Here is a 15073-nt window from a genome sequence, read left to right as displayed (position 1 = left end):
CTCTTCTCTTCTCTTCTCTTCTCTTCTCTCTTCTCTTCTCTGCCTAGTTACTGCAGTGGGTCACATTGTTTGCCATTTGCTATTAGAATTGTATGTACCGCTCAGCCACAGCCAAATGAAAGTTCAAAAGCAGAGTGGTACAGTACATGGTGGCATAAGTCAGCATGTTGCACAACTGAGTAGTGTTCTACCTCTGTCTGTGTCTGTCTCTACCACTGTATATGTCTCCCTGTGTCTATCTCTCCCTCTGTGTGTCGCTGTCTCTCTCTCACATTGTTTGTCTTTTTCTACAGTTCCTCACCCTAACTGTGTCTATCTCGCTCCATCTGTCTACCTATCTCTCGCTACCATTTTCTATCGGGTACAGGCTTTAGTTCCGACATACTAATAGTCTGACTGTCATTAGACGGACAAGCGACAACCTACCCAAAACCCTAACCTAACCCTCAACGCAAGCACGGAGCAACGCATGTCAGACCAACGCATGTCGGGAGCGACGGGTGATTTCGGACCTTTGGTGTGTCGGATAAGCGTGCGCACCCCCTTCTATCTGTCTGTCCCTTCCTGTCTCCATCTGTCCCTCCATGTGTGTGTGTGTCTCTCTCCATCTAACTGTCTTTCTCTCTGTATCTGTGTCTGTGTCTGTGTTATTCCAGTCCAGAGTCGTGGCCTGTATGACAGCAATCCTCAGTCAGATGGATGACCGCCACTATTCATTATACATAGAGACCTTCAACAGCAGCGCCGACCTTGTGGTAAGAACGCACAAGTACACACACCCCACATACAAAACAAATTGTGAAATAATTTTATTACAGCCACTATTATTCATGTGTTTTCCTTAGTTACGGTACATTTTTCCCACTAAATACATTCTTGGAGGCAACCATTGCATTACAATATTGAAAACTGCATTAATGCTGCCTTATATGGAAATAACACACCATATGCAACAGAGGTGTTATAACTGCTGAATCCTGTCTACTGTACCTTAAAATAGACGTTGCTTGTCGAACCCTCACGATGGTCGGGATATGCGATTTGAAGGAAAATAGGCGTGGGACAGGCTAGACTTCCGCTTTGGCCTGATATGTATAACCTTTTCTTCACATTTGACTACATTAACCCATCTGCTATTTTTGAAACTCAGGAAAATGTGTGATTTCTTTATTTATTTTTAATACTGTTTTTATTAGGCATTTTTTGTATGACAACATCAGAATATTATCGACAATGATATAGTAGTTCAGTTATATAAAATGAAAAAAATGACAAGCAATGTAAATGTTCCACATACAATACATAATAAAAAAGACATAAATGTGATAAACATGAAAAAACAAAAAACAGTTAAACAATGACAAGTGTGAACAGACAAACAAAACAGACAACAGGACAGACACTCTTGCTCTCAAACTTCACTCCCTCTCAATTCAAACTTAATCTTTTCCAATTGTAAGTAGTGCATAACATCTCTCATAAGTGAAGTGTGAATCGGAACCTGTGCTTGTTTCCAATTCAACAGTATCAGTCTGCGAGCCAGTAGGGTCACATATTTTACCATGTTATATTGGAAAGTAGACAGTTTGACCCCGGGCCCCCTGACTCCCATAACTGCTGTCAGTGGATCCGGGTCAAAAGGTCTTCCAACAATGTCTGACAGTGATTTAAATATACTTTGCCAATATGATGTTAGTTTAGTGCAATGCCAGAACATATGAGCTAGAGTGGCCGGCGACTGGCCACATCTGTCGCAGGCTGGATTCACATTTGGATACATTCTGTTGAGTTTTGTGAAAATCTTTTTTAACTCAACTCTTTCCATCTGGGGTCCCTGGAACAAAACATTTTGAGATGGGGTCGGAGGCCAAATAGATATAATTGTGGGGGCCATTTACATAAAAAAGTTTAAGAACCACTGACATAGAAACATGAGTTTTTCAGAAAAACTTCGGGATTTAGAAGACATTGTAGAATCGGCCTCAGGTGACTTAATGGCTTTTCTTAATTCTGAAACACATCAAACATTGTAACACAAGCTTTTCTGTTTTTTTTTATATTGCAGGACTTCCTGATGGAAACCTTCCTGCTGTTCAAAGACCTGATAGGGAAACATGTCTATCCATCTGACTGGATGGCTATGATCATGGTACAGAATAGGTACTGTACTGGATCTGCAAACACACACACATACACACACACACACACACACGCACACGCACGCACGCACGGACGCACGCACGGTCGCACGGACACACGCACGCACACAGTGTGTAGCGTGTGTCTCCCGAGTCCCTACTATTCCCTCTCCCTCCCTGCCTGTCAGCCATGGAATAGTGCATATTATATTCACACTGTATGAGTGCGTTGCATCACAAATGCACCCTATCAACAGCCACAGACGTGCAGGCCCGACGGTTTCCCAATAGCCGTTCCCCGCGGACCAATTATTGACACTGGCAACATAAACACGTAGATATATTTGACAGGGATGTTTTTGCTCTTTACTGCTGAATGAGCCAATCCATTGACAGACGATATTATTTCTGTCTGAGTCTGCCAGCCGCAGATAATGGTCCAGGCCAGAAGATAATTCCTAGACAATCCGTCCTTGAACTCAGTGTTTGTCAGGAAGATTTAAAAAACATTGCATAACAACTCTCATCACTTTCAAGCCAGATTGGAAGTGGAAGTGCTCATGCCCCCTGACATGAGATAAATTCAGAGCACTTTATCTTTCGTCTGCTTGTAAGATTGTAAGATGAACCCTGACAGGAAATCCACACTGGCCATATTCAGTAGAAGTATGTATACAACATTTAACTTAAATAAAAGTACATAATAAAGTACACAATATACTTACAGTACCAAAGTACCCATCGTGAATGGAGCTCACACATATTTCAAAATCTGTACATTTTTCAAAAATGTTCTACAAGCTCACAACGCATCGCAATGCGTGTGAATTGTAGAACTGCTATTTTTGCCAAAGTATATAAAATAGGTCATAATTGATTCTAAACCTGCAAAGTAACTACTAAGTTGAAATACTCAAGTAAAGTAAAAGGCCAACTGTAACTTAAGTACATCACTAAATGTACGTAGTTACCTTCCACCAGGCCACCTATATATTCATTCACAATTCATTCACAATGCGTGTGAAGTCTTGTTTGCCATTGAAAATGAAATTCCTGCATGGCCCAGAGAGATACAACTGTATAAGACACCGGCTGTGTCCCCTCAATAGGACCGGCTGTGTCCCCTCAATAGGACCGGTTGTGTCCCCTCAATAGGACCGGCTGTGTCCCCTCAATAGGACTGGTTGTGTCCCCTCAATAGGAGCGGCTGTGTCCCCTCAATAGGACCGGTTGTGTCCCCTCAATAGGACCGGTTGTGTCCCCTCAATAGGACCGGTTGTGTCCCCTCAATAGGAGCGGCTGTGTCCCCTCAATAGGACCGGTTGTGTCCCCTCAATAGGACCGGTTGTGTCCCCTCAATAGGACCGGTTGTGTCCCCTCAATAGGACCGGTTGTGTCCCCTCAATAGGACCGGTTGTGTCCCCTCAATAGGACCGGTTGTGTCCCCTCAATAGGACCGGTTGTGTCCCCTCAATAGGACACATGACATAACTATGGGCAGACAAATACGTCAGAGAGATAATGGAGCTGAGACCAAGTCTGGGACTGAACAATTAGATATTGTGCGTGCTTGCGTGCGTGCGTGCATGCATGCATGCATGCATGCGTGCATTTGTGCGTGCGTGCGTGTGTAGGTTTGTGTAATTGCAATTATGATGTGTTTGCCTGCCTGTATGTTTGTCTAAAGCCAGTATATACTCAATACATTTGGGTTAAACATGGATGGACCTTGAATGGATTTAACTTAAATAAAAGTACATAATAAAGTACACAATATACTTACAGTACCAAAGTACCCATCGTGAATGGAGCTCACACATATTTCAAAATCTGTACATTTTTCAAAAATGTTCTACAAGCTCACAACGCATCGCAATGCGTGTGAATTGTAGAACTGCTATTTTTGCCAAAGTATATAAAATAGGTCATAATTGATTCTAAACCTGCAAAGTAACTACTAAGTTGAAATACTCAAGTAAAGTAAAAGGCCAACTGTAACTTAAGTACATCACTAAATGTACGTAGTTACCTTCCACCAGGCCACCTATATATTCATTCACAATTCATTCACAATGCGTGTGAAGTCTTGTTTGCCATTGAAAATGAAATTCCTGCATGGCCCAGAGAGATACAACTGTATAAGACACCGGCTGTGTCCCCTCAATAGGACCGGCTGTGTCCCCTCAATAGGACCGGTTGTGTCCCCTCAATAGGACCGGCTGTGTCCCCTCAATAGGACTGGTTGTGTCCCCTCAATAGGAGCGGCTGTGTCCCCTCAATAGGACCGGTTGTGTCCCCTCAATAGGACCGGTTGTGTCCCCTCAATAGGACCGGTTGTGTCCCCTCAATAGGAGCGGCTGTGTCCCCTCAATAGGACCGGTTGTGTCCCCTCAATAGGACCGGTTGTGTCCCCTCAATAGGACCGGTTGTGTCCCCTCAATAGGACCGGTTGTGTCCCCTCAATAGGACCGGTTGTGTCCCCTCAATAGGACCGGTTGTGTCCCCTCAATAGGACCGGTTGTGTCCCCTCAATAGGACACATGACATAACTATGGGCAGACAAATACGTCAGAGAGATAATGGAGCTGAGACCAAGTCTGGGACTGAACAATTAGATATTGTGCGTGCTTGCGTGCGTGCGTGCATGCATGCATGCATGCATGCGTGCATTTGTGCGTGCGTGCGTGTGTAGGTTTGTGTAATTGCAATTATGATGTGTTTGCCTGCCTGTATGTTTGTCTAAAGCCAGTATATACTCAATACATTTGGGTTAAACATGGATGGACCTTGACCGAGCTGTGACCAATAGGACAGAAGCACTGTGCGTTGACCCTACTTGCCAGCCATTTAGCTTGTAGTTTTCTTTCTATGAGACAACCCTCCAATGCCAGTCAAACAAACTACATACCGGAAAACCGGCGCTCCTGCCAACGGCGCTGTCTACACCCCCGCAAGATAATACGGGAAATGGATGCTTCTGACTACGAGTATGACATGGGTGACGTAGATGTGTGACCATATCATTAGTCTACAGTCACACATGTGATTCAGATATGTCAGACGTGGCAGCAGCCTATATATACAATGTTAAAATTTGCTAATGGTGGGCGGGCGGGCGAGCAGACTGTGATTCAGACATAACCATAGAGTTCACTATGACTCAGACATAATATCTCTGCTGGCGTGCAGAAACCACCTAACTTAACTTAACTATTTTTTAAACAATGCAATGCTGGCTCATTAAAGTTGGTATTGTGACTTGAAAGGAGCATCCCTTTGTGGGGTTTTGACGGCACTGCAACATGAAGTTGGCGACTGGACTTCCATTGTCAGCACTCTCTCTCTACATCACTCTGCTGTTGACTGCTGTCTATGCAGACTATTCCACATCGGCACACCCACGGCCCTAGGAACACCTAAATCTAACACACCCATTATTAATGTGATTATCTGCAGCTGTTTTGCCTGTTTTCAATCTTATCTAGTTTTTAAACTGAACTGGAAAACAAACTGCTGACTGTGGAATTGCCACATGAACTATCCCAATCATTATGTTCCATATCATTTCATTCAGTGCTACTTTGTTTGCGCGCGTGTGTGTGTGTGTGTGTGTGTGTGTGTGTGTGTGTGTGTGTGTGTGTGTGTGTGTGTGTGTGTGTGTGTGTGTGTGTGTGTGTGTGTGTGTGTGTGTGTGTGTGTGTGTTTGTGTGTGTGTGTGTGTGTGTGTGTGTGTTGTGTGCGTGCGTTCACATTTGTCCTATAGAGTGTTCCTGAGAGCCATCAACACCTATGCTGAGACTATGAATCGCAAGTTCCTCAATAATGATGATTTTGAAGTGCAGGTTAGTACAGTGTGTCTGTAGGTATGTGTCTGTGTACACTGGGGGCCCTATCTTGCGTCAGACCACTAAATCCTTAATTTGGGGATTTAGCATTGCGTAAGAGGCGTTACCCTGTAAAAATTGCTATCTTGTACCCAAGCCTAAATCCCTAAAACACCTCCACTACCCGTTACATTATGCATAGGTGTGGTTTGGGCGTTACAATAATGAAACCAATCACCGTGCCACATGCCATTGCCTTTAAGAGAAGACTGCGCAATCCATTATCCCTTACCCATTATGCCCAGTACAATGTTGCCTTGCAGATATGGCTCGTGGAATAGCGAGCTTCGCTGCCTTAAAATAAATGTATATTTGATACAGAGGGTTGTTTTGTGTGTCCTCTAGTAGCTCCGTTATCTATCATCCAATACACCACCAACACAGTCTCACTCGCAATAAAGCAGGGACTTTGTGCTGCCCAACCCCCCCCCACCCCGCTGTGCCGTTTGTTTCACAGAACACTCGTCATTTCATTAAGCTTTCCTTCGCTCAATTCTGTAGATTTTTTTTAATGTAAAGTTCTGTGTAATCTATGAGGTTCCAGTTTTCATTTAGTATATATATATATATAGGATCGGCATAATGTATAGTGGGTTGCGTGGCCGCAAGATACCGTTTACGGATAGTTGAAGATCCTAAATGCGTAATTCACGGATTGTGGTTAATCCTGTGGGTAAGGCATGGTATGTATACGCCTGTATGTGAAGTCTCATACTCACATCACCTGAATACTGTATAAACTGTATTGACATTCTCTCATCTCTCTCTCTCTCTCTCTCTCTCTCTCTCTGTGTCTAGTTGTGGAATAACTACTTCCACTTGGCGGTGGCGTTTATTACCCAGGAATCTTTGCAGCTTCAGCATTTCTCGCTGGCCAAGAGGAACAAGATCCTGGCCAAGTAAGAATGGACAACCGTATAATTCTTCTGCATTGCCTTCTCTTTCTCTCTCTCTCTCTCTCTCTCTCTCTCTCTCTCTCTCTCTCTCTATCTTTCTCTATCTCTCTCTAATGTATTGTGGCATTAACAACATCATAGTTTACCCTTACTGCCTTTTAAACCCAATCTAGTGTCAATGTTTTCACCTTATGATTTGATTTCATTCTGTAGTGGATTATTTCAGCAGTATTTCCTCTCATTGGGGCGTTTAGGTTGAGGCGTTCAGATAGTATCGATTGCTTCTGTACACCAGCCTCGTAAACCAAAGAGCATCTCTTTTTCATTCTTAATGTACTTCTCCCCCCCCCCCCCCCCCCTCTCTCTCTCTCTCTCAGGTATGGTGATATGAGGAGACTCATTGGTTTTGCCATACGAGACATTTGGTACAAGCTAGGTGAGTAAATTCATATCCGCATCGGATATCCCCATATCCGAGTTCAGTTTATTTCTTTCAATTGCAACATCATAACTCAGAACTGAGTTTTTGAGGGGCGCTAGTCCCTCCTATGCCCAGCTTTGTGTGGTTGTGTACCACGGAATGTAATGGTTTGATTGGCTGAGCACGGAATTTGATGATGTTGATGCATGATGATAGCTTATAATGTATCACATTGTGGCATCCGATTGGCTATTAACAGGGTAGATATGCTGTAGTGCTTAAGGTTTAAGTGGTTAAGCAAATGTCCTCCCTTCATTTTCAAATGTAACGCTGTATACTAGTGCAGTGCTTCCTTCCTTCCTTTCCTTGATGTATAATTATAAAGTTTGAATTGTGAGACGAAAAAGGCACATTATGTATAATTAACCCTAGCATCCCTACCCTGGAGCTAGCATTCATTCTAAATAGGAGATCTACAAGTGATTTGAGCTTGCAGATGGGCTATTATTTGCTCTACATACTAAAGTGTGTGTGTGTACTGTAGACTAGAGTGAAAACAGGAGGAACTAAAGCTTCGTTCAAACCTGAAGATATATATTTGTTTCCAGTCACTTCAATCGCTTCACTTTGGTCGTGCAGGTCAGCATATACAAAAGTCCCTTCGCTCGTGTCGCATGCCGATTGGCTGTAGACACCGTAATTTAACTTTGGCATGCAGTATAACCAAATGGACCAGCTCGTTCACAGAAGATAGATCGCTGGTTCAATATATTTAACAATATTCCTGTCCTGCTACTACAGTATATCATTCATGAGCATCAAAGTTAGTTCCTATGTCTTTGCAAAGGGTTTGTATATAGTTTTTAGGTCATTTTAGGTTTCAGTTGGCTGGATGAATAAAACCAAACAGTCGCCCTGTTCGTGCCGCACCCGTTCGAACAATTTCTTGTCGTTGCATTGACTTTGTATGTACAGTAATCGTACACCTGAACGCACCTTAACAAGAGGGTTTAAGTGGTGGTCAAAATGGGCTTCCACAAATAACGGGGTTCATCAGCTTCCTTGTGTTGTTGTGCGTGCGTGCGTTGTAGGCAGTCATAAGATCTGTTTCATCCCTGGAATGGTTGGACCCATTCTGGAGATGACACTCATACCAGAAGAGGAGCTGAGAAGAGCCACCATTCCTATCTTCTTTGACATGATTCTCTGCGAACACATGCACTCAGGAAACTTCCACAAGGTCAGCATGCATGCATATGCACGCACGCACACACACACACACACACACACACACACACACACACACACACACACACACACACACACACACACACACACACTTATACTGTTAAACAAGCATGGTTGCAAATCCATTACCTGTGACAACGCACATTAAATTAACACATCTGGATTGATTAGATTTGTGTGATTGATATTTCTCCCCACCCCACTCCACCATCCTCTCTGTCTCACTCTCACTAGTCTTGCGTGACCAGACTGTTGCCTCTCATACAGTCTGGAGAACAGAAGCTCTGATCATGAGCAAGCAATAAAGTGGAAGTGAAGCGTCCTCCCCACTTCCGTTTTGTCTTTGCAATCGTGCAAATTAACACTTTCCCTGTGATTCGCGAGTTGCTCGAGTTATGTTTTCATTGTTTAATCCACGTTTTAAATCAGTTTGAAGTCATACGGGAAATCCACCAGACAGAATGGGATATGAGACACGTTTTGATGACGTCATAGCAGAAAGGCCGTCTGCCCCACACGGAATACTAACGCCATTTTATTTCATTGTGTCAACTAAATCCTCATCAATTGCAAACTAGATTCAACATACTCAAGCCTGCACACATTCTAAATATGCCCCCGAAATATTGTACTCAGCAAATGGACTGTTACCACCTTCAATAATAATGATAATAATAGTCTTTATTGTCTCCACATCATATATTTTATTTGTCATGGACACTTGTACAGAACATTAATAATTCTACTCGAGTTGGAAGCATTAAGACCCATTTTAACCCTCAATGGCTTCCTTTCTGAAAAATAACGTCATTGTAAAAAGATTCACAAAATGACGTTGGACTTAAATACTGAATGGGAAAGCTGCCTAGCAGTGCGCGGCTGCCCCGTCCGGTCTGTTGTTGTGATCGGAATATTTTTTCACACTACAACAATCGATTACACCGTTTTAAAGTGGATTTTCATGACAAGCAACTCAGCGGTCGTTGCAGACAGTGGCTGTTCAAAGGTAACTTTATACTTAGGCAGTCTAGCCTAAAAGACGGTCGTAAATGTCCGGCATCGATCCTGTTTATCGAAATTATATAAGCATGGCAGCTTCCTTGCTCGGATTTCGGGAGGTGCAGTTCCAGACTCAATAATCACTCTCAAACACAAACTCATTCTCTTGTCTTTCTCTCCCTGCCTGTCCATTTGTCTTTATGCAGTTTGAGAATGAGATCATTCTGAAGCTGGACCATGAGGTGGAAGGAGGAGAAGGGGATGAGAGATACATGCAGCTGCTCAAAACCATGTAGGTCCTGATCACAATTCCTGCTCCACACAGCAGCCAGCAACAGTGCTTAGAATGTGCTACCTACAATGCATTCACAGTCTGCAGTATGCCATCAGGGATCTGCATAGTGTACTTTTGTAACGGATCTATTTAAGTGCAAGTCAGTATGAGAGTATTTATCTACTTAAGTACTACAGTAAAGTAAAAACACTTTTCGAGTAAATTGAGAATTTGACCCAAAATAGGCACAGCAGGGTTGATGTGTTCTCACTCAAAGTGACATACCAGTGATGCTATTGTTCTTGGTGACATGTTGCTGTTCCTCCGCCAGCCTGCTGGACTGTGCTGCTGAGATGCAGCCCCAGCTGAGGTCAGAGGTGGAACACTTTGTTGCCCTGGTCAAGGGACTCCTCGAGCGACTCCTTGACTACCGTGGTACGGTGATGAGTGACGATAGCCGCAACAATCGCATGTGCTGCACCGTCAATCTCCTGGTAAGTCGTGCCTCTCCACCTGGAACATAATACTCTGACCGGCCAGAGTCTACCCATGCAGCCTGCCACAGATACAGGCTTAATAACTTGAATTAGTACTGGGGATTTTGCTGTGTGGTAAGTCTGGTGGGCTCACTGAAGTATGTCTCTTCAAGTCTCCTTGATCTTCCCAGAGTTATGGGTCGTAATAAGCTGTGCTATTACACTAATTCTTAGTCAGACCACATAGCAAAATCCTAATTTAAACTACTCAGGACTTTGCTATACACGACTCGTCTCAAATTAACTGCCAAAATGAACTAAATATATAGGCGTATAGGAGACGTAGGAAAATAATTGTGCTCATAGGCTGTTGAGTTGAAGTAATCCATCAGAGCAGCCATCCGTTTGCCATGTCATATTATTTTACAAGTAGCCTATCTTAAACTGAAGGCATCCAATTGTTACAGTATGTTACTGGTGATGGAGGTGAATGGTCATGTTTCAAGGTCGTCCCTGTTAGGCAGAAACCTTGTATCTCCACATTTAATCTTTTTGCTCTGTCTGTCTGTCTGTCTGTCTGTCTGTCTGTCTGTCTGTCTGTCTGTCTGTCTGTCTGTCTGTCTGTCTGTCTGTCTGTCTGTCTGTCTGTCTGTCTGTCTGTCTGTCTGTCTGTCTGTCTGTCTGTCTGTCTGTCTGTCTGTCTGTCTGTCTAGCATCACATTTCCTATATGCACACACACAGTCACTTGGCTAACCTAGAATGCCACAAATAATTTGGCTCATACTTTGTTATACAACATTGGATGCAACAGTTTATTATTTAATTTCTTAAAAAGTAACAGTTTCAGAAATAAAAGGTTTCCACTTTTAACGACGATATGTGTTGGACATGGCATGCTATGCTCTAGGCTAAAAGCTGTACTGCAAATGGCTTCTTTTCTTTAGCACTAAAATTGATTTTTTTGTTTTGTTTTTTAGTCTGCTGTATTTATACTGTCAAACTTCAGAGAGTTGAAGTGCTGAAGGCTATGATCCCACCCACCCTGACTGAACAGAGAGGTTGATTGAGACCATGATCTCCGGTCAGGCCCTTGGATCATGGATCACTTTTCCTACATTTGCTTTTTGTCTTTACGACGTGACCTTGTAGGAGCCTAGCCTTCTAGAACATGGTCTATCTGTCTGTCTGGGGCTAATCTTGCAATCCGTTGGATGGATCAGCACCAATTTTATGCTGTTTTGCTATTAACTTCATGTTTCATCAGCCACTGCCAGGCCCATAATCTGTCTTCAGTACAGTGTCCTTAAGTTAATTATATGCTAGTCTTAGTTTAGGTAGCCTGAAAGTACCCAAGCTTTTCTTGGCATAATAGGGGTGGATCAAAGTAGCCTCCCTATTGGTTCACTAACCTTAAATGAACAAAATATTGTGACATTTTATGTTGTCCATATTGTCCAATGCCCGGCCAGGCATACCATTACAGGCTTTGCAACAAATGCATGAACTCGTATTTCTGCATCTTTTTGAGACAGAGTACGTGTTTGTTTTGCAATGTTACAGTAGGTGAAAAATGGCAGTCCTTGAAATGTGATCCCAGTGGGAGTTAAGGACTTATCCTGATCAAAGATAACTCTCAGGGCCAGATTCCTTATGGTGGTGCTGGAGGCCAGAGCAATATCATTGCAATATATCATTCGGTATTAATGTGTTTATAAGTTATAAGGTGTTTGGACCAAGCCCAATATCTTCAGTGCCTGACTTCATTGCAGGTCATCCAAGTGTTTACAAACTCACAAGTCACAACAGTTAGGAGCTGTGAGCTTGTACATCTTATTTGGTGTAGACCAAATAAAGCAGTCCATGTACAGAGCCAACACAGCTGGTCTCTAGAGGGTTAAATGATTGGTTTCATCATGGCTTAATTGATCAATATACGTAATTGGTGATAGGTTGCTTTTTCAAGAGGGGGTTGGGCTAATGAGCGCAGTAAGAGTATATCGTGCAGTAGTCTGTGGTGCATAGCATTAACCATTCTCTTTCATTTATTTGACAAGTTAAAATCCCTACTGTACTGCAGGCTATCTGGCACATTGTGGCTTGTTATCTACATTGTGTAGGACCCCCAGCTAGGCTGACTCTGAATCACAGAAAGTTGGATGATGACATTGTTGGAAGGAAATTTACTTTGTCAAATATTTTTTATTTGATTTATATATCATTGTGCTGTAATGTCATGTTTTTATGTTCTGTGTGGACCCCAGGAAGATTAGCTGTTGTTATACACAACACCAGCTAATGGGGATCCATACTAAAACTCTAAAACTCTAAACTCAGATTTTACTGTGCACTAGCTATGCCGTTAGAAACCAAACAACCAATGGTTGAATGCACATACACATGCTGTATGTGCATTTGATGCATTACAGAATGTAATCTGGTAGCTACCAGTGATTTAGCATTGTGTGTGTGTGTGTGTGTGTGTGTGTGTGTGTGTGTGTGTGTGTGTGTGTGTGCGTGCGTGCGTGCGTGCGTGCGTGCGTGCGTGCGTGCGTGCGTGCGTGCGTGCGTGCGTGCGTGCCCTAAGCTGGTAAACCTGAGGTCATGTCAGGTTGAACACTGTACGTGTTCTCTTTTTTTTTTTTTACTGTGCTTTTTAACTTCATGTAATTATGTAACTTCAGATATTTGTATTTGTTAGTTTGAGTTTCCTATCTGTATTGTGTTGAGTATGACATTTAATAATTTTGTATTGTATGTTTTTTATTCGGACCCCAGGAAGACTGGCTGGTTGCCATGACACCAGCTAATGGGGATCCTTAATACAATCAAATCAAATACATAATACTGTATTTCCATATGACATATTCCAACAAGGCAATTAGATTAGGCTTTAACAAAATTATAAAATAAGAAGAATAAGAAGTTAAAATAAACCAAAAAATTAAGAGAATAAAATTACAGTGCAAAAGAGATGAGTAAAGAATTCTGTAAAAGGCACGGACAAACAGAAAGGTATTCAGCTTTGATTTAAAAGAACAGAGAGTTGTAGTAGACTTGCAGTTTTCTGCAAGTTCTATGTGATACATAAAAATGGTTTTATGTGGTGCATAAAAACGAAATGCTCCTTCTCAACAGTCAGTAGTTATGGGGGACATGGACGTGGCCTGTCTCAGACAACCTGAGAGGTCTGGATGGTTAATCACACGATCAGAAATGTATTCTGGCCTTAAACCATGAATTCAGTGCTTAATTATAGACTAACTGTATCTGAAATCAAGTGATGACAGACAGGGAGCCAGTGTCGACATCTGATAACTGGAGTGATGTGATCCATTTTGTTGGTATAGTGAGGACTTGAGCAGTGTTCTGAATCACCTGCATCTGTCTGATCGATTTTTAGGGAGTCCTGTAAAGACACAGTTACAGTAGTTAAGTCTAGCCTACTGAAAATTAATCTATTGACACGTTTTTCTAATTCTGCTGAGACATAAGTTGTTAAATCTTTCATCTTAAGGTGAAAGATAGCTGATAGTAAGTCTGAGTTTATGACTTTATGATTTCTGTCTTGAGCTGTGGTTTTTAACATTACCGATTGAAGCTGGGCACTGACTTTTAATCATTGTTACTTGGCTCCAGAAACAATAATTTGACTTTGTTTAATTTAAGAAAAGTCTTGCTCATCCAATCATCAATTTGTTCAATGCATTTACTCAGTGCTTGCATTGGAAGGTAGTCCCCTGGTGATATGGTTATGTAAATGTGTGTGGCATCAGCATAATTAAGGTAACATATTTTGTTGTTTTTCCATTCTGAAGGAGTCATTAAACTTCATTAATTGTGGAAATGTTCAGCTCTACCTACACACACACACACACACACACACACACACACACACACACACACACACACACACACACACACACACACACACACACACACACACACACACACACACACACACACACACACACACACAAACAGACTAACAAGCCTCTCTTTCTTGTTTTGCAGAACTTTTACAAGGACATAAATCGTGAGGGGATGTACATCAGGTATAATTAATTCCATTTGCATCATTTTACGTTGATTGATACTGTATAATTTGTACTTTGTGCATGTTTTATGTGTATTTGTGTATGTGTGTCATCATTTGGTGTCACTGTCCACATGAGAAATTGAGCATGTGTGACTGCAGGAACTACAAATAAGGTCGCCCGTCACACCATGTTAGTGTCTAATGTGGAACACAGCAGTACTGACCAAACGGTCTCGTAGTAGACTTACTGTAGACTGTGAATATAACTGTTTGTATGTGTGCGACTGTGCGTGTTCGTGCATGCATGTGTGTGAATGAGAAAGCGACTATGTTTGTGTGTGAGCGCGCATTTTTGTGTCTGTATCCATGTGTTGTTTGTGTGTTTTTATCAATGTGTGCAGGTATGTATGTGACTATATCATGCACGTGTGTGCGAGTGTGTGTGTGCGTGCGTGTGTGCACAGCTGCATAATCTGACATGGGATTATATGAGTCCTGCTGAATTAATGTCAAAATCCACAGGATCAGCTCTTGGTCTGACTGCAACATGGGCACTCGTTTTAGGCCACATGGAGTGAGGGAGAGAGATGAGAGAACGAGAGACATACTGTGAGAGAGAGGAGGGGCAGAGAGACAGAGAGAGACAGAGAGAGAGGAGAGAGACTAGAGACAAACAAGACAGACAGACAGACAGACAGAG

General features: G+C 42.4%; 1 protein-coding gene across 2 annotated transcripts in view; it reads left to right on the top strand.

The window, feature by feature from the left end:
* Positions 1–15073, top strand: part of dock2 (dedicator of cytokinesis 2) — a 156951-nt gene that overhangs the window by 125716 nt on the left and 16162 nt on the right. For both annotated transcript variants that reach the window (XM_083785077.1, XM_083785076.1), the window contains exons 27-35: positions 657–755; positions 2066–2160; positions 5902–5980; positions 6821–6921; positions 7296–7354; positions 8431–8579; positions 9793–9878; positions 10192–10354; positions 14349–14389. In XM_083785077.1, the coding sequence (XP_083641203.1) occupies positions 657–755; positions 2066–2160; positions 5902–5980; positions 6821–6921; positions 7296–7354; positions 8431–8579; positions 9793–9878; positions 10192–10354; positions 14349–14389 (872 nt within the window). The remainder of the gene's footprint in view (positions 1–656; positions 756–2065; positions 2161–5901; positions 5981–6820; positions 6922–7295; positions 7355–8430; positions 8580–9792; positions 9879–10191; positions 10355–14348; positions 14390–15073) is intronic.

This window comes from Protomyctophum parallelum (genome assembly GCF_964188405.1).
Source record: "Protomyctophum parallelum genome assembly, chromosome: 16".
Classification (NCBI taxonomy): Eukaryota; Metazoa; Chordata; class Actinopteri; order Myctophiformes; family Myctophidae; genus Protomyctophum; species Protomyctophum parallelum.
Note: the sequence above shows the minus strand (reverse complement) of the source record. Positions and strands in the feature narration are given on the sequence as shown.